General features: G+C 35.1%; 1 protein-coding gene across 1 annotated transcript in view; it reads left to right on the forward strand.

The window, feature by feature from the left end:
• Positions 1-17,026, forward strand: part of ANXA10 (annexin A10) — a 116,914-nt gene extending 99,888 nt beyond the window's left edge. Inside the window, exons 7-12 of the mRNA XM_045997667.1 lie at positions 6,708-6,761; positions 6,858-6,951; positions 7,648-7,743; positions 10,267-10,325; positions 14,076-14,198; positions 16,391-17,026. Coding sequence (XP_045853623.1) covers positions 6,708-6,761; positions 6,858-6,951; positions 7,648-7,743; positions 10,267-10,325; positions 14,076-14,198; positions 16,391-16,459 — 495 coding nt within the window. The 3' untranslated portion in view covers positions 16,460-17,026. The remainder of the gene's footprint in view (positions 1-6,707; positions 6,762-6,857; positions 6,952-7,647; positions 7,744-10,266; positions 10,326-14,075; positions 14,199-16,390) is intronic.
• Positions 17,027-19,529: the final 2,503 nt, after the last annotated feature.

Consider the following 19,529-nt stretch of genomic DNA (forward strand, 5'->3'; position numbering starts at 1 on the left):
ACAAACTTTGTAAGGGTAGGTGTTTACTTAGCTATGTAGTTTGATCAGAAATCACTAAGAAAATTTCGATGATCCATAAAATTTTCCTACATCTACTAACTGACCTTTTTATTATTATTATTATTTTTAATTCCAGTTTGGTTAGCATACAGTGTTGTATTTGTTATATTAGACCTATTTTATTATTCTTTTTTAATTCCAGTGTGGTTAACATACAATGTTATATTAGTTTCAGCTCCACAATATAGTGATTCAACAATTTCATGTATTGACTCAGTACTCATCAAGATAAATATACTCTTAATCCCCTTCATCTATTTCACACATCCTCCACCCCAGTATCTCCTCCGGTAACCATCCATTTGTTCTCTATATTTAAAAGTCTGTTTTTTGGTTTGTCCCTTTTTTTCCCCTTTGTTCATTTGTTTTGTTTCTTAAATCCCATGTGTAAGTGAAATTGTGTGTTATTTGCCTTTCTCTGACTGGCTTATTTTGCTTAGCATTATACTCTCTGGCTAGATTCATGTCTTTGCAAACAGTAAGATCTCACTCTTTTTGTGAATGAGTAATATCCCATTGTGTATATATAGCAGATCTTCTTTATCCACTTCATCTACTGATGGACACTTGGACTGCTTCTGTAGTTTGGCTGTTGTAAATAATGCTGCAATAAGCATAGGAGCGCTTACCTCCCTCCAAATTAATGTTTTCATATTCTTTAGCTAAACACCCAGAGTAGTGCAACTAATGGGTCTTAGGGTAGCTTTATTTTTAATTTTTTGAGGAACCACTATATTATTTCACAGTGGCTACAATAGTTAGCATTCTCACCAACTGTGCATCAAGGTTCCTTTTTCTCCACATCCTTGCCAACACTTGTTTCTTGAGGGTTTTATTTTAGCCATTCTGACAAGTGTGAGATGATATCTAATTGTGGTTTTGATTTTCATTTCCCTGATGATGAATGATGTTGAGTAGTATCTTCTCATGTCTCTGTTGGTCATATGGATGTCTTCTTTGGAGAAGTGTCTGTTCAAGTCTTCTGCCCATTTTTTAATTGGATTTACTTGGGGTTTTTTGGTGTTGAGTTGTGTAAGTTCTTTACATGTCTCGGATACTAACCCTTCATTGGATATGTCATTTGGAAATATCTTCTCCCATTCAGTAGATTGTCTTTTGTCTTAGTTGGTGGTTTCCTTCAGTGTGCATAAGCATTTAACTTTGATGTAGTCCCAGTACTTTATTTTTTGCTTTTGCTTCCCTTGCCTCAGGAGACATATCTAGAAGGATGTTGTTATGACCAATATCAGAAAAATTACTATCTTTGTTCTCTTTTGGAGTGTTTAAGGTTTCAGGTCTTACATTTATATCCTTAATTCATTTTGAGTGTATTTTTGTTTATGGTGCAAGAAAGCAGTCCAGTTTCATTTTTTTCAAATGAGCCATCCAGTTTTCCCAATACCATTTGTTGAAGAGACTGTCTTTTTCCCATTGGATATTCTTTCCTGCTTTGTTGAAGTTTAATTGACCATATAATTGTGGGCTTATCTCTGGACTTTCTATTCTGGTCCATTGATCTATAAAAATCTGTTGTATTTCAATACACTAATGTTGAAGCAGGAGAAAAAGAAATGGAAACAATGACATTCACAATTGCACAAAAAATAATAAGATACCTAGGAATAAACTTAACCACAGAAGCAAATGACCTGTAGTCTGAAAAATATAAAACACTGATGAAAGAGATTGTAGACAACATAAAGAAATGGGAAGACATTCCATGCTTATGGAGTGCAAATATCATTAAAATGTCTATACTACCCAAAGCAATCTACAGATTTAATGGAATGCTTATCAAAATACCAACCACAGTTTTCATAGAACTAGAACAAACAATCTTAAAATTTGTGTGGAACCAGAAAAGACCCCAAATAGTAAAAGCACTCTTGAGGAAGAAAAACAAAAGTGGAAGTATCATAATTCCAGACTTCAAGTTATATTACAAAGCTGTATTAATACAACTGATCTTTGAATTCTGTTATCAAAAAGTTATTTATTTAGCTTTTCTGCATTCATTTAGTATTGATTCAATTAGTATTTGTCAAGTACCTACAATGTGCCAAGCATGATTCTAGACAACAGAGAATTGTCAGTGAACAAGAGACAAAGACCTCACCAGTGTTTGAGAAGCTTACATTCTAATGGGGGAATAGGAAAAATTCAAGAGAAATCTAATAAGCAGGTACATTATATAGAATATTAGAAGGAAGTGAAAGATATGGCAGAGGAGAATATTGGAAATAGAAATTTGGGGGCTGGGCATAGTAGGTAGGTTGCAATATCACATAGGATGGTCAGATAAATCTCATTGAGAAGAGGTTACATGAGCAAACATTTGGAAAGAATGTGTTGGTAAATGAATGGTGATGATAGGACATTCCAGGCAAAGGGCAAAGTTATGGGAAAGTTCTAAGACAAGGGAATGGCTGCCGGTTGTGAAGAAGGGCAGCTGGTGCCATCTGAGCAAGCCAAAGAAATGTTCTATAATAGTGGCAATGTCAGAAAGGTAACAGGTGATGAAATTTGGTCAAATCTGTAGCCTCATAAGGATTTTTACTTCTGTTCTAAATGAAATGGGGAGAGGAAAATCATTACTGGATTTTGAGAAAAACAATGGTATGATATTATGCTTTAATGTGTTCACACAAGATGCAATGTTGAGGAAAAAGTAGGGAGACAGGATAGAAACAAGCCTGTAAGGATGCTACCAGCAAAGAATTTTGTCAATATTAATTTCGACCCATAGGAGAGCTCTGGCAGTGATGAAAAGTGCCCAGATTCTGCATGTATTTTCAAGGGAGACCAGGAAATAGATTTTGAACATGTTTTGTCTAATATGTATATTAGAAATCCAAGTGAAGATGTTCGGTTGGCAACTGGAATATATGCACCTGAGATTCAGATGGTAGATCTAAGCTAGTAATGTAAAATTAGATATCATTACAACATAGATGGAATATAAAGTCACAAGAACAGTTAGGATTAACAAGGGAAGGAGTATAGAGGCAAACAAGAGCAGTACCAAAAACTGAATACTAAAACTTTCCAGTATTAAGAGATTAAAAAGTAAAAAGGGGACCAATACACAAGATTGAGAAGGAGGTAGAAGGAAGGAGAATGAGAGATCAGATTCTGGAAGCCCAGTGATGAAGACATAACAAGGAGGAGAGTGAGCAATTACATCAAATCCTACTGATGGTCAAATAAGATGAAGAATATGAATTACCATGATAAGTTTATGTTATTAAAGAAATGGCATATATCCATAGAAGATATAGCATATTTATTGCTTTTAGTCATTTGTTGCTTTAGCAAATTAAAACCATAAGAGACTGACCAAAGGATATTTTCTGAAAATACTGAGTTCTTTAGGCTAAGGGGAGAGTATAGTAACCAAATATCAGGCCAGAAATGGTACTGAAATTTAAAAGTTTGTATCAACTTTTCCTTAGCTGGACACCTTTAAGTAATTCACAACTTTCAAGTTATGATTAAATATATTAAGTTTTCTAGGGCTACATTTACTTACAAAAGTTTGTAGTTTCTCTATGTATAAGTTGATCTTTTTCATATGCTTCCAGCTTTGGGTTAGCAAGGGGAAAAACCTAGTATTTAATTTAATATAGCAAATTTAACCCATACAATACTTTGAATAGTCAATGCAAGTGTATGTTCAATATCATTTACACAGTTACTGATTAAATACAAAACTCTCATATATCTTGCCCTCCCCTCTCCTCACCAAGAGAACACTTGGTGGAGAGAAATCTGAATATTTAGGAGCTAGTTTATGAGAGTGATAGTGCCTCAGGTCATTAAGATATTTTCTGCATCCTTGCTCATCTTGGTTTTGGAATGGTAGTTCTGGACAACTCTGGACATGTAGGTGATGAGATATAGAAGTCCACAGTATGAGCATTTTTCAAAATCAGCTGCCAAACCATACAGCTGGTTAATTTACTATCTTTTTTGTCTCAATTTTGTCAGAGCCAAGTAAACTTCTATGATGTTTTAGCCTCATCTTTACTCTCACTGGGACTGAAGAATCCACCTAAGTTCTCAGTCTCACATAGTCTATCAATGTGGTCTACTTTATAGCTCCTGGCTACTAGAACAATCTGTCCCTGCTATGGTCCTAAACAACTCCATCTGTCAAGCTTCCCAACCAGGTTTTAGCTAACATGCAAGTTCCTCTGTTAGAGCAGATAAGAAATTTGGGGCCCATTATTGCTACTTAGGCATTGAGATCAATTCAAGAGAGTTGTTTTTAGGACTTCCTTCTGCCTGGTCTTGCTATATCACTGAGTTCCTAGCAATGTGGTTATTTCAAGAGTCCAAAAAGATGATAGGAGCAGAAGCCACTGTATTCTCAATGTTCTCTCAGCATAGTTAAAAAGGAAAGAAAGAGGAAGAGAAGGAAAAAAAGAAAAGAGAAAAAGGGAGAGAGGGAGGGAGGAGAAAAAATAAAGGAGAAGAGAAGAGGAGAAGAGAGGAGAGAGAGAGAGAAGAGAAGAGAAGAGAAGAGAAGAGAAGAGAAGAGAAAAGAAAAGAAAAAGCTTTCCCTCCAGATCTCAACACAAGGGAAATAGTAAATGAAAGGTCTAATCACATGTCTCTTTGAACTCTTCCCCCCAGACCGTATAGCCATAATCCTTGGAGATCAGAAGATCCTGCACTGGCTAGCCCTCCTTGCCTCCTGTTTGTAATGGAATCTCAAATCAACTTGACCATATTTATTCTTTAAATAATAAATGGGTGGGAGTGGTAGGCATGATACAAATTTGTAAAATATTCTTACTCCACAAAATCTGGATTTCATTATTATTTTGTTGCATGTATCCTATTTGACAAGTCAGAGACTGAATATTAACTCATTCTTTCTCTCTGCATTTTCACTCCAACAATGTTAAATCCAATAGTACTACCCACTTCCAGGCCTTGGATGATGCCCAGTTTGATGGGAAGAAGATACTACACAGAAAGTCATAAGAGTAAAAACACTTCAATGCCTTTGAAAGATTACCACTAGTGCAAAGAAAAGATAAAGCCCACATTTTTTTAAATGGGCAGAAGATATGAACAGACACTTCTCCAATGAAGACATACAAATGGCTATCAGACACATGAAAAAATGCTCATCATCACTAGACATCAGGGAGATTCAAATTAAAACCACATTGAGATACCACCTGACACCAGTTAGAATGGCCAAAATTAGCAAGACAGGAAACAACATGTGTTGGAGAGGGTGTGGAGAATGGGGAACCCTCTTACACTGTTGGTAGGAATGCAAGTCGGTGCAGCCACTTTGGAGAACAGTGTGGAGATTCCTCAAGAAATTAAAAATAGAGCTTTCCTATGACTCTGCAATTGCACTACTGGGTATTTACCCCAAAGATACAGATGTAGTGAAAAGAAGGGCCATCTATGTACCCCAATGTTTATAGCAGCAATGGCCATGGTCGCCAAACTGTGGAAAGAAGCAAGATGCCCTTCAACGGATGAATGGATAAGGAAGATGTGGTCCATATACATGATGGAGTATTATGTCTCCATCAGAAAGGCTGAATACCCAATTTTTGTAGCAACATGGATGGGACTGGAAGAGATTATGCTGCGTGAAATAAGTCAAGCAGAGAGAGTCAAGTATCATATGGTTTCACTTATTTGTGGAGCATAACAAATACCATGGAGGACATGGGGAGATGGAGAGAAGGGAGTTGAGGGAAATTGGAAGGGCAGATGAACCATGAGAGACTATGGACTCTGAAAAACAACCTGAGGGTTTTGAAGGGGTGGGGGGTGGGAGGTTGGGGGAACCAGGTGGTGGGTAATAGGGAGGGCACGTATTGCATGGAGCACTGGGTGTGGTGCAAAAACAATGAATATTGTTATGCTAAAAAGAAATTTTTTAAAAAATGTATATACTAAAAAAGAAAAAAATTGAGTGAGAGGTAACTGTCATACTATTAGAAAATGAATTAAGGTAGAAAAAGTATGGAAATGTTTTATGAAAAATGAGCTTTTTGGAAGATAGGTGCTTAATAAGAGTTAAAAATATATGTATAGTAGGGTTAGTGATGAGACCATAGTACTTCAAAGTTGAGTAACATGAGGTCCTTTAAAAAAATGATCATCTGGGAGTGTCTAGGTGGCTCAGTGGGTTAAAGCCTCTGCCTTTAGCTCAGGTATGATCCCAGGGTCCTGGGATCGAGCCCCGAATCAGGCTCTCTGCTCAGTGGGGAGCCTGCTGCCCTTCCTCTCTCTGCCTGCCTCTCTGCCTACTTGTGATTTCTGTCTGTCAAATGAATAAATAAAATCTTTAAAAAAAACAATGATCATACAGCCCCTATAGGGGCTGATGCATTTTATTATGGAGTAACTTAAATACCTACATTTTTCTCATGCAATAATAAGCCAAAAATAATTCATAAATTCAAAAATGTGGAGTCCATAAAATTTAAATGAACAAAAAAGGACCTATGTTTCATATAATATTCAAAAAATGTAGACTAATTTCAAATAATGATAGACTTTTTTAAGGAATTACTAATGTTTTTGGTGGTTCAAAGATTTTTGTCCCAATAATCCTATATGAGTTGTTAATTAAGAAAATTTACAAAGGAGAACCTGTGCTTATTTTACAGGGAACCAGAGAGGAAGGATATACAGACCCTGCTATGGCTGCTCAGGATGCAATGGTAACTAGAACCAGATCTCAAAGTGATTATGAAAAACCTTTGTTAAAATGGTCTGTGGTGGTTATGGGGCTACTTCCTAGCGATATGATGTTTCAGGTCCTGTGGGAAGCCTGTCAGCAGAAGACAGGGGAACACAAAACCATGCTGCAAATGATCCTGTGCAACAAAAGCTATCAACAACTGTGGCTGGGTAATTATTAATCAGGCTTCTTTTCAGCTACTTAACTGATAGTTTAATAGAAAGCAAGTAGTTAACTAGAAGGGGAAAAAAGGGAAATGTTACACAGAGAGGAAAGTCAGTGATCACAAAGGTACTTATTTTGAATTATATTTATACAGAATGTCTTATCTAATGACATTACTAAGGAATAAATTTTTCTTTTAATTTTATTTTTTCCAAAAATTGAATTATATAAATTTTAAATACTGAATCTTTCAAAATCATCTCTGTTTCTGATGGAGAATTTACTCAAATAAATTAGCTATTTTTTGTTAGGCCTATTAGATGTTTTCTTGAAGAGAATATAGTAAACATGGTTTAACTAGTTCATTACAAGTCAAGGAGATTATCATTAATGTCATGATTTATGTGAAGCCGTCATATTTGTCTTAGAGGTGCACTCATATTAGTTTGCATATTGTTTGGCTTCTATACTTTTCTGTTTCTTTTAGTTAAAAAATTGTTTTGTGTTTTTTTCTACATATATAAAACACTATAAAAATTATAAAAGATAGCCGACTCCAACTCAACCTGCACCCCTATACTTTATTTACTTTCATTATGTGTAACAAGCTAACCAATATTTATATTTTAAATTTACAATATTTATATTTTAAAATCATAATATGTACAAAATCTCCTTTGAATTATATCAATTTGTTGAAGTTTTCCAGGAATTTCAAAATATTTCTGGGCAAGACATAGTAGATGCCATTAATGAATGCTATGATGGATACTTCCAAGAGTTGCTAGTTGCAATTGGTAAGTAATGATTTATTTGGTGTACAGCAGACCTTCGATTCCACAATAAGTGCTGATTAGCTCCGATTGAATTAAACATACATGCTCTTCATTGAGTTACTTTCCCTGAATTTAATTATTTAGTGAAGATGTTAACTCTATAGAGGAAAAATACATTAGCTACTCATACAATGCACTAAATGGCAACTTGATAACTTTAATGAACTATACCCTTCCCTCATAGCTGGTTCAACTTTCATACTGGGAAACATTGAAATCTCACTCTCTCAGGTAACTGGGATCTCATACCTTTGAACTCCTTTATATGTACTGATTTCCATTCCCTTGTTAAAAAGCAGATAATGCTAGAAATTTGGCTTTCTTTTCTCCAAGTGGAAGAGTCTTTTTGTCATCATCTTTAATATTTTGCCTTTAGGAGTAAGTTCTACCATAAACAAAAATTTACCAAGTTGTTACTCAATAATGATTTCTCCAGGCTATTGTAAAAGGGACATACTTCTATCTCTTTCCTAAGAAAACATATCTTCCCATAGAGAGGAAAGCAGTGGTAGTTATTCATAACAACTACTATGAAACCACTATGTTGTACCTTGTGCTGTGCTGTGACTTGAGAGCATACATTGTAGGAACTACAAACGAAACGTTTTTGTGAAATGCCCCCATAAAGAACACACATCAAGTAACCACTTATATTTGTTGAATAAATGTATATTATGATTTTCCATTCCTAGAATGGCACAAACATACATGGGCATTTGAGATGGCAAGGAACGTAATTTTTATACCTTAGCTTCTAAAGGAGTTTCAAGATAGGGTTCCATTAAAAAGGATTGGTGGGGTCTATGAAATCCTTAAAATAGTATACAATATATGAGTATGTGTGTGTTTTTCTGAGAATATGGGGAATTTATTTTGGCTAATTTTCAAAATAGTTTAATAACATATCACATTGCAACTCATTTAACAAGGCCAATTGAATACTTCAAAGTCCATCAACTAATGAGCAACAAAGCTGCAACTAGAACCCATGTCATTTGAATTCCAAGATTGCTCTCTTTCCACTATGTATCATACCATAAACAAAGCAGTAGGTAAGAGGAAATAGTGGACATGAGAAATAGCAGAAAACAATTTAACTGATTCATTCATTTATTCAATAAACATTTATTGAGTCATCCACTATTGTGGCCATTAATTTAGGCTGTGCAAATGGAACAGTAAAACAACAACCAAAGCTCTTTCTCCTGAAAGTGTCCACATTCTAGCAGAGACTCAAGAGTGTTCTATGAAGTTCACAGTTATAAATAAATGTAAAAGATGAAGGTATGGTCTTACAACCTAAAATTATCATTTGAACTGTAGAGAAAACAACTGCTGTGATGACTTTATTTTGCCCAAAAGTTATAGCCTCACATATGTTACTCATTTGTTTATTGATTTATTTACTTATTCAAATAAACATTATTGAATATCAATAATCATCAAATGACCTCCATCAAGGACAACTGTTTACTAGGTTCTAAGTGGTTCTAATGTCATAATGGTTTTGATTAGATGACTCCTGACACTATTCCAGGCCCCTTATCACCCATCCAGGTCTTTGTTTGTTTGTTTGTTTGTTTGTTTTTATTTATTTATTTTTTCAGCGTAACAGTATTCAGTGTTTTTGCACAACACCCAGTGCTCCATGCAATACGTGCCCTCCCTATTACCCACCACCTGGTTTCCCCAACCTCTCACCCCCGCCCCTTCAAAACCCTCAGGTTGTCTTTCAGAGTCCATAGTCTCTTATGGTTCACCTAATTGGAAGGGGTGTTTGTTTGTTTTTAAGAGACCTCAGATTTGGGACATCTGGGTTGTTCAACTGGTTGAGCATGCGACTCTTGGTTTTGGCTCAGGTCATGATCTCAAGGTCGGAGATTCAGTCCCATGGGGCAGGCTCCACACTCAGTGGGGAGTCTGCTTGAGATTCACTTTCTCTCTCCTACTTCCCACCCACTCTCGGTCTCTGTCTCTCCACTCTCTCAAATAAATTAAAAAATCTTTAAAAAGAAGAGGGAAAGACCTCAGATCTATTCACAAGTCTATGAGGGACTAAAAATAGTGTTTGGGAAAATGAATCAATTGTATATTGAGTTTTATAATAATAAAAATCTAAAATAGTGGTGATAACCTGGGTCTCTTTGAAGCTTTATTTAATTTTCAGGTAAAAGGGACACATTTTTCTTCACTAGATGCTGTGGAAGAACTAAGAGGTCTCCAAGAGAAAAACATAGACTAAATGAAAACCTGAATGAGTCATTATAATATTGTTGCTTTACATTTTTCTATAGGTTATGGTTTTACCACTATTTTAAATATTGAAATTTTACTACAATGTACAATGACGTTTCCCACATAGGACTCAAAAGTTTCACTCTCCCAGGATTTTAACAGAACAAAAGAAGTGTTTTCATTGTTTCCCAAATTCTGAAGAAAATATATGTTGTCACCCTCAAATTTTTTTTCTCTGATTTTTCCTAGTTCTCTGTATTCGAGATAAACCAGCCTATTTTGCTTATAGACTATATAGTGCAATCCATGTAAGTATGACCCACATGTTTTTAAAATTTTCCCAGATAATCATGTTTACTTTCTCAAAGCACTAGGTTCACTTTTATTATTTAAACATTTTTGAACTTGTATACAAATATATTCATTTCAAACAAAATATGCTCAAGTGGGGGAAAAAATGTATTATACACCAAAATGAGAACCACCAAATAAATAATGCTCTGCTTTCTGCATCAAATTGAGTTACTTGAGACTTATGATTCCATTGGATCTATCTCCCCCATGTGCTTTAGCACTTCTTAGCATATGAAGAAGCTGGCAAATCCAAAAGCTTTTTGTATTTTGCCAAAGACCCCTACTTCACACTTAAGCACAAAACATATAGTATCAAGCAGGAATGTCAAAACATTATAAACCCTTAGTGAGAAATTGCTACATTTCTGAAATTAAAAAAAAAAATGAAATACTGCCAGTGGTTATATTTAAACTTAAAGTGTTATTTTAGAAAGTACTTTAAGAAGAGATAGCTAGACAACAATAATCTGTTTTGTAATTAAATGAAAATGTTGTTCATATTTAGCGTGATAGTCAATCACACTTCCTTTGGTGCATTTATTTTCAAAGAAACAAACACTTAAATGCATGAGATAATGCACATTTTATCCATATGTGCATAACACATTTTTAGAAAAAGAAAAGTTCTGATACAAATCATTATACATATATCATATCTCAAAAACTCTGTGAAATTATTTTTTTAAAAGTCAGTAGTTTTAAAAGTCTGTTTTATCCTCAAAGTTGTTTTTACAGACCAACTTATTAAAAGTAGTTAGCAAGCTGGGATAATATGATAATAGTTGAGAATATTTCTATATCTTTTGTAAAGAGTATTTTTTATTTACATACAAGAACCAACCTACGTATCCTCAGAGCACATGTATCCTATGCTCACAGCTCTCTGCTTCTATTTTATTCTATTTCCAAGCAGAAAAAAAATTGACTTGATTTAAAAAAAATTTTAAACAATGTATTAGGCAATGCGATGGAATGATTTCAACAGTGTCCTTCTCCAAAAAAAGAATGAAGTTTCACTTGTGAATGACCATGGGGAAATAAACATAATTAGTTTGATTCCAAATCTGTCCAAGTTGAGGGCTATTTATTCTAATAATAAATAAAAATTCTTTCTGTGTGTGTTTCAATGCAAAAACAAAATGCAGGTACTTACAACTGGTTTAGAGGTAAAGAGGAGGATTGTATATTCAAATAATTTAATTTTTGACATATGATGACCTCAAATGTAAGATATTGGTCAAAGCTGTTTACACTACCTCAACCAAAGAAAACTGCAGGTATTTTTCTCTAGTGCACTCTAAATGAATGATATAGAATTTAAACATGGAAACTTGGGTAAATAATTTATTTACCTCAAATTATGAAAAGATTGCTTAGAGGTCTATACCCAAAACATTCAGACATCAAAAATTTTATTACACCAAAAAAAAATAGACACACACACACACACACACACACACACACACATATGTGTGTATCTCTACACACATATATATGTTATACTCCTTGGCCACTGGATGTCCCCATTATTCCATTTGAAAAGACAAATTGAACTTGGTTTATAAAGCAATATTCTTTCTGGAACTAGGATACAGGAATTGATTTTTTATTTTTTCAGTATTTGAGTTTAAATCCAAAAATATTTCAAATACCTGGAATTTTTATTTTTACAGTTTTTAGTAATAGTCTGTAAAATAAAAATGTAATTGCTGTCTCACTCAGACATATAGATGTTCCTCTAACATAATTCAAAACCCCCTTCCTCCCTGGTCTAGAATTTTTACCTAGAAAGAGCAGATGATCAGATTTGTATTTTATAATGCAGTGTGAGGGAGACAGTGTGAAAGTTGACCAGGCTAAAAGGAAGGAACTATTGCAGAATCAGGAAGGAGAGAATGTGAAGGTTGGCCAGGTGGTGAAAAAAAGGAACTATTGCAGAATCAGGCTGAAACGATAAGGGCCAGCATCAAGGTAGTGACGATGGAAATAGATAGTAAGGGACATTTAAGAAGTAAAATAGAAAGGGGGCCCAAAAGCTAATGTAGGAAGATCCTGAACTCCCTTCCTCCCACTGACACACCAAATCTATACCTACATATGGAGCAATTCCTCCTGAAGAAGAACTGAAAGCTGAACAGCTTCTGCACAACAAATAATGAAGGATCCACACAGAGAAGGATATGAGAGTTGGAGACAGAGTCCCCTCTACACAAAGACCTATAGTAGGGAGGGATATCACTGAGGTGCCTGTGCACAGATCACTATGCACCAGATTCACTGGGCACAGAGATGAAACAGCAGTATAAAGGGTAACTATACCATAAGTAAAGGAAATTCATTCATTAACCGTAAAACATCCACCAAATGGGTGAGGAACTGTTGCAAGTTTCTCCAGGGTCAGAGGTGTGAACAAGTACCCAATTTTCACATTCCTCCTCCACCTTGATAGCAGAGACAGAAACAGGGTCCAGATGCTCTACCCGGCCTGCTAGGGCAGCCCTAGCATGCCCAAGGTCGCTGACCCACACCACTCCAACAGTTCCACTACAGGCAATATACAGATGGCCAACTGGCCAACGGCTCATGAAAAGATGCTCGATATCTCTAATCATCTGGGAAATACACATCAAAACCACAATGAGATATCACCTTGCACCTGCCAGACTGGCTATTATCAAAAAGACAAAAAAATAACATGTGTTGGCAAGAATGTGGAGAAAAGAGAATCCTCATACAGAGTTGGTGTGAGTGTAAATTGGTGCAGTCAATATGGAAAACAGTATTGAGTTTCCTGAAAAACTTAAAAATAGAACTAACATCCCATTCAGCTATTCTACTTCTGAGTATTTATTCAAAGAAAATAAAAACACCAATTTGAAGAGATATAAGTGACCCTATGTTCATTGTGATATTTTATGTACAATAGCCAAGAAATGACCTATGTTCCATCAATAAAGAATGTTTCACACACACACACACACACACACACACACACATTAACACAGACACAGGAATATTACTCAGCCATTAAAAAGAATGAAATCTTCCCATTTGCAACAACATGGATGAACCTAGAGGGTATTATGCTAAGTTAAATAAATCAGAGAAAGACAAATACCATATTATTTCATTTATGTGTAGAATCTAAAAAACAAAACAGATGAATAAGCAAAACAGAAACAGATTCACAGATACAAGAAACAAACTGCTGGTCACCAATGGAGAGGGGTAGGAGAACAGGTGACTGGAATTCAGAGGTACAAACTTCCAGTTATAAGATAAATAAATCACTCTGATTTAACATACAGTTTAGGGAATGCAATAACTGTAAGGCAAAAAACTGTGGTGAAAAATTAGATTGATGGGGAACATTTTGTAATGCATAAAAATACTGAATCACTATGACATACATCTGGAACCAATAAGCAAAAGTATGTCAATTATACTTCAACAAAATAAATAAATAAAGCACAGGAAAGAAGTCAAACAGGTAGAATACTTCACTGTGTGTACACCGTATGAGAGAGGGCAAAGTCTCAGAGGATATGGGAGTCTGACTTGGGCACTCCCGCGATCATCATGCCAGTGTTTGAGGAGTACAGGATGAATAAACAGCCACAGAAAAGAGATTGAGTCTATATTAGATAGACTAACTTAAAGGTACCATTTTCCAATTTTTTTCTCTCCTTTTCTGTATCTTTTAGGACTTCGGTTTCCATAATAAAACCGTAATCAGGATTCTAATCGCCAGAAGTGAAATAGATCTGATGACCATCAGGAAACGATACAAAGAGAGATATGGAAAATCGCTGTTTCATGACATCAAAGTAAATCTCCTACACGTGATTTATTTTCACCCAGATTTTATCATTTTAAAAAACTGATATAAGAGCTTTAATTAACTTTGTGTTAGAATCTAAAAAGTTAACTATTCTCACAAAATGATCTACTTTAGTCCATGGGACAGTATTTAGTGCATCAACAAGGGCTAAGTGAGGAACTCCCTTCATCTCAGTAAGGGATTTTTTATGTGTTTCAAACAAAAATTGTTGATGGAGTCATGTAAAGTATTCTCCCTTAATTGTGTAATTGGGCTTTGTGAGTTAAATTTTGAGCATGATCGGTATTAGGAAAAGTACGATTTACAATAAGACCACACTAATTGTGAAAGGCTTCTTAGATCAGTCCAGTTCTCCTCTCATATTGTCGTAGAAGGCAGGGCAGCCAGTGGAATCCCATAAACTGGTAACGTGCAGGAATTTTACTTTGATAGTTATGTAAAATTCTATGCACCCCTTTAGCTGTTGAAGGGCAAAGCAGTGATAATTCTGAAGTAAACAAACAAATTTGTCCATTCTAATATGTCTAAGCTTTAGTCTGGATTTTGATAAAACCTAGCAAAGAATTATTAGGATATACAGGGCTACGCATGTAATTTTTGGCACTCAATCTAAAATTAAATATTTAACCTTTCATTCAAATAATTATAAAGAATTTTGGGATGGCATCACCAGAGTATTAAACCAAGCACAAGGCTCTGAGAATATATCTTACCTTATACTTTGCATGTAGCTGAGTGCTGTTACCTGTTCACATTGCTTTACACTGAAATTTTCAATTGCATAAAATAGCTTTTGAGTTTATTAAAAGTGATCCAGAAGCAACTCGATAACCAAAGGACCGAAAGACCATAAAAATAACAGAAGACCGGGCACCTGGGTGGCTCAGTGGGTTAAGCCTCTGCCTTCAGCTCAGGTCATGATCTCAAGGTCCTGGGATTGAGCACCACATTGGGCTCTCTGCTCAGCGGGAAGCCTGCTTCTCCCTTCTCTCTGCCTGCTGCTCTGTCTGCTTGTGATCTCTCTCTCTGTCAAATAAATAAATAAAATCTTAAAAAAAATAATAATAACAGAAGACCCTTCGTAAGCCTTTGCAAAACCAAAGTTGCTCCAAAAAAGACATTGCAGGAGTTACGAGACGTGTTATTCCTTTATTTTGATAAAACTGTCCTTGCACCTACCTTCAAAACCCTAAACTTTAAGGGCAATGAACATTTCTCATTGAGAAATGTCATAACTCATTTTCTAAATGAATAAGTGAATTCTAACATATATACTTCAATTAACCAAGCCACCTCAAAGTCTACATGTAAGTAATGTAACTTTACTAAATGCATTTAAAACAGTGAATTATAATTGCATGACTTTTGTAAGAGAATATTAATATGATATTTGATTTTTAACATAGTTTTTATAATACCATTTATTTTACTATTATTATTTTTAAAAACCTAGAAACTATAGAAGATCATAAAAAGGAGATAAAAATTGTCCTTATTCTTCACCACAGACAATCAGTAATGAAATGTTGTAGGTGCTATGTTTTTAAAAAAATATATAAAATTAATATACTTTACTACAAAAAGGAAACTTTTACTGAATCATGGTATTCCACTGTATAAGTTATAAAACACATAAACTATCCCACATTTTAAATATTGATTTTTACTTTTTCACTATTATGTATAATGTTGTCTATATTTTTTAGTGTAAATTTTTGTGCTCATCAATAATTGAGCATTATTTCCTTAGGATACATTTCTTGAAGTAGAATTACTGCATTGGTGAGTGTAAATATTTTTAAGTCTTTGGAGGCATATTGTCAATTTGCCCTCCAGACTCTGAGCTGATTTATAACAACAATATTAGTACGCCTCTTTTAAAGTTGAGGAGATTTAATTCTACTGTGAGTTACTCTTTTCGTAAGTACACATTAGGGTTCAATCAACTTTATATAAACCCTATTCTATTGACTATAACCATGCTATTATTTTCCAATAACTTCCACTGGGAATAGTTCTCAGAACATATTAAATTTTTAGAAGAAAAGAGTGAACAGTTTCGGAAACGGTAATGGCCCATGGATCTTTCTCATTGTAATTCAGAGGAATCTTGCTTCTTTTTAGAAACATTATGACATTTTATCTCAAATACATTGTTTGTTTGGTTGGTTGTTTCAGAATTTTGCTTCAGGGCATTATGAGAAATCTCTGCTTGCCATCTGTGCTGGCGATGCTGAAGACTACTGAGTCGAAAGAAGGAGGCAGAGGACACAGCACTCCTATTTACAGACCGTCTAAAGAGTTTGTGAGAAGATTGTCTTGTTAGAAGCATTATAGCTAAATTATAGAATCATTTTTCTCTTCTATCTTTAAAATCATTCTAAGCCAAAGAAAAATCCATTGATAAAATATATGAAAGTAGATATGTACTTATCACCCAAATCAGCAATTTACTAAATGGAATAATAAAATAATGGAATAATAAAAATAATTTCATTGAAATATATTTTATCTAAATGCAAACTGTCAGTTGCCTACAAGAAAATCTGCTTATCCCTGTCCTTAGCATGCCTGGGAGAGGAAAACATGGTGTGGGGTCAGCCCCCTTAGAGAAATTTTCAAGACTTTTGTACAAATGCAATAAAGCTAAAGTTAACAACTAAAGCTGTCCCTATTTAAAAGAAAATGAAGATATAAAACAGCAAAGTGCAGCTATACAGATCCTTGTCAGGCTTTGATATGTAAGAGACTTGGATGTAAAAATGGGTACATGTGTCTGTGTGTGAGTTTAGACGTGTGTGTGGCTGGTGGGTGTATTTGACAACCATTCTAATAAAGGAAGTTTATCCCTACCTAACTTTTTTTTTTTTTAATACAAATGCTTAATCAACCCAGTATTTGCCCGTGCAATGTCAGAAAAGCCATTGCTCATTGCTTTTGTCTTCCCTGCTTAACATCAACATCAAAGCCATTTGGAAGTTATTATGTGTTTTGCACCATCATTAAAACTTGGTTCCTCGGGGCGCCTGGGTGGCTCAGTGGTTTAAGCCGCTGCCTTCGGCTCAGGTCATGATCTCCGGGTCCTGGGATCGAGTCCCACATCGGGCTCTCTGCTCGGCAGGGAGCCTGCTTCCCTCTCACTCTCTCTGCCTGCCTCTCTGCCTACTTGTGATCTGTCTCTGTCAAATAAATAAATAAAATCTTTAAAAAAAAAAAAAAAAACTTGGTTCCTTACGTGTCTGAAAATTCAGTAAATTAGGAACAGCAAAGGAAAAACATTGAGGTAGATTTGGGAGAGATTCTAGATTGATGCTACAAACTAGCTAAGACTAAAAGCAGAAACAAAAATGGATGAATCCACAAGAGAGGGCTCCCAATATATGCAAAGGAAAACACAAAACCCAAGATCACAGGAAGCAGCAGTAAATGAAGTCAAGCAAGGAAAATGAGGACACATGCAATAAATCTAGATGACCTGGCAAAGTTGATGCGAGTGCTCTGTTCCACATGGAAAAGTTTTTTTTTCGATAGCTTATAACCCAGTCCCTGTAGATCTGTCTTCACCAGTCTCAGAGAAGTGAAAGCTGTATTCAGAACCTATTTTCTTACAGGCAAAATGATACAGGACATTTAGAACACAGTGACTGGACACAACATGAAGCATTTAAAAATAATTAGACTTCTGAAATCACTTTCGAGGTTTTAACTTACTGCTGTGACATATGATGTCACATCATTTTAAACTGGCTTTGATTTTTACCTTTTAAAAAACTTTTTAGGGGCGCCTGGGTGGCTCAGTGGGTTAAGCCGCTGCCTTCGGCCCAGGTCATGGTCTCAGGGTCCTGGGATCAAGTCCCGCATCGGGCTCTCTGCTCAGCAGGGATCTTGCTTCCCTCTCTCTCTCTCTCTCTGCCTGCCTCTCTATCTACTTGTGAGCTCTCTCTGTCAAATAAATAAATAAAATCTTTAAAAAAAAATAATAAAAAAATAAAAATAAAATAAAAAAAACTTTTTAACATTTCAGTCAAAGTTAGTAATTATTTGAGATATTTAGCATAGCTATTCTTCCAGATAATTTTTTTGGATAAGAGTTTTAATACAAGAAAAATGTTAGAATTCCTACTGAGAATTTAGATATTTAAATGAAATTTTTCCTCAGTAGGACATTTTTTGTATAAGTAGTTCAATAAATTCTGAAATTTATACTTTTGCTAGGTAATACCTTTTATTTCTTTGGTAAGGCATGGTGTTGTTAAATTAAAAACGAATCTGGACTTATATAGGAAGGGGTTTTATTCAAAAAGATATTGCAGTAAGTGGGGAGAAGAGCTGTAATAAGGGAAAGACCGACTACTGCCACAAAGAGGGCGTTCTGACTGTGAGATTTACAGGGGTCTCAAGGGTCAGCCAGAAAAGGATTTTTAAGTTACATGGATGAATAGACATGGCTGAAAAAAATCAGTTGTGGGAAAAGGGATGAATTTGTGGCGTGATTGGATAATTCATCTGGGAATGTCTTTGGTTAACATTGCTAGTCCTTGATCTGAGATTGTACAGTGGATCTGGGACAGTTCATCTGGGAAAGCCTCCAGTTAGTTCAGCAGGAGCTAAAGGGTGGAGTAAAGTCCAGGGACCTGTGGGGAAGGAAGAAACCTGAGTAAAATTTAGTCAAGTTATGTATTTTGTCCAGATTGGTCAATAGGGGAAAACAGTTCAGCAAATCATTTATGAGGCAAAGAATAGGAATTTGATGGGTGTGTTGAGGACTATTATTGGTAAACAGGGATCATCAGCAAGTCTTGTCTAAGTCACATGAGAAAGAATGGTTCTAAGTTATAAGCCATTTTGTGAAATACAAATGGGCGGGAACATTTCTGGATCATCTCTATTTTCCAGGATCACAGTGCTAGGTAAAGATTAACAATGTCAATGTCTTTTTTTTTTTTTTCCCAAAGTTTTGTCTTGAATGCTTCACTTAGGTTGTCTAAATGCCAATACAACATTATCATCTTCACCATCATATAATTCACTTAGTGAAGTCCTGTAAAAAATCATGTATTTAAATTATTATCATTGCTATTTGTGTTAAATGATATTTGGCTGTTTATACTATCTTCAAATGTTTACTATACCTGATGGACTGTATAACAAGTGAAATATGTTTGATTAAATTAAAAACTTCTCCCATATTTAACTTATAGAGAAAAAAAATTTTAAGGAATAAACTTGCTTTTCGTGTGTTACCAGTCCACAGTAAAGGAAAGTAAATGACCACTGAATTGCTGGCCATTCCAGAGACAAAATAAAATCAGATATG

This window comes from Meles meles, chromosome 2, assembly GCF_922984935.1.
Source record: "Meles meles chromosome 2, mMelMel3.1 paternal haplotype, whole genome shotgun sequence".
NCBI classification, from domain to species: domain Eukaryota; kingdom Metazoa; phylum Chordata; class Mammalia; order Carnivora; family Mustelidae; genus Meles; species Meles meles.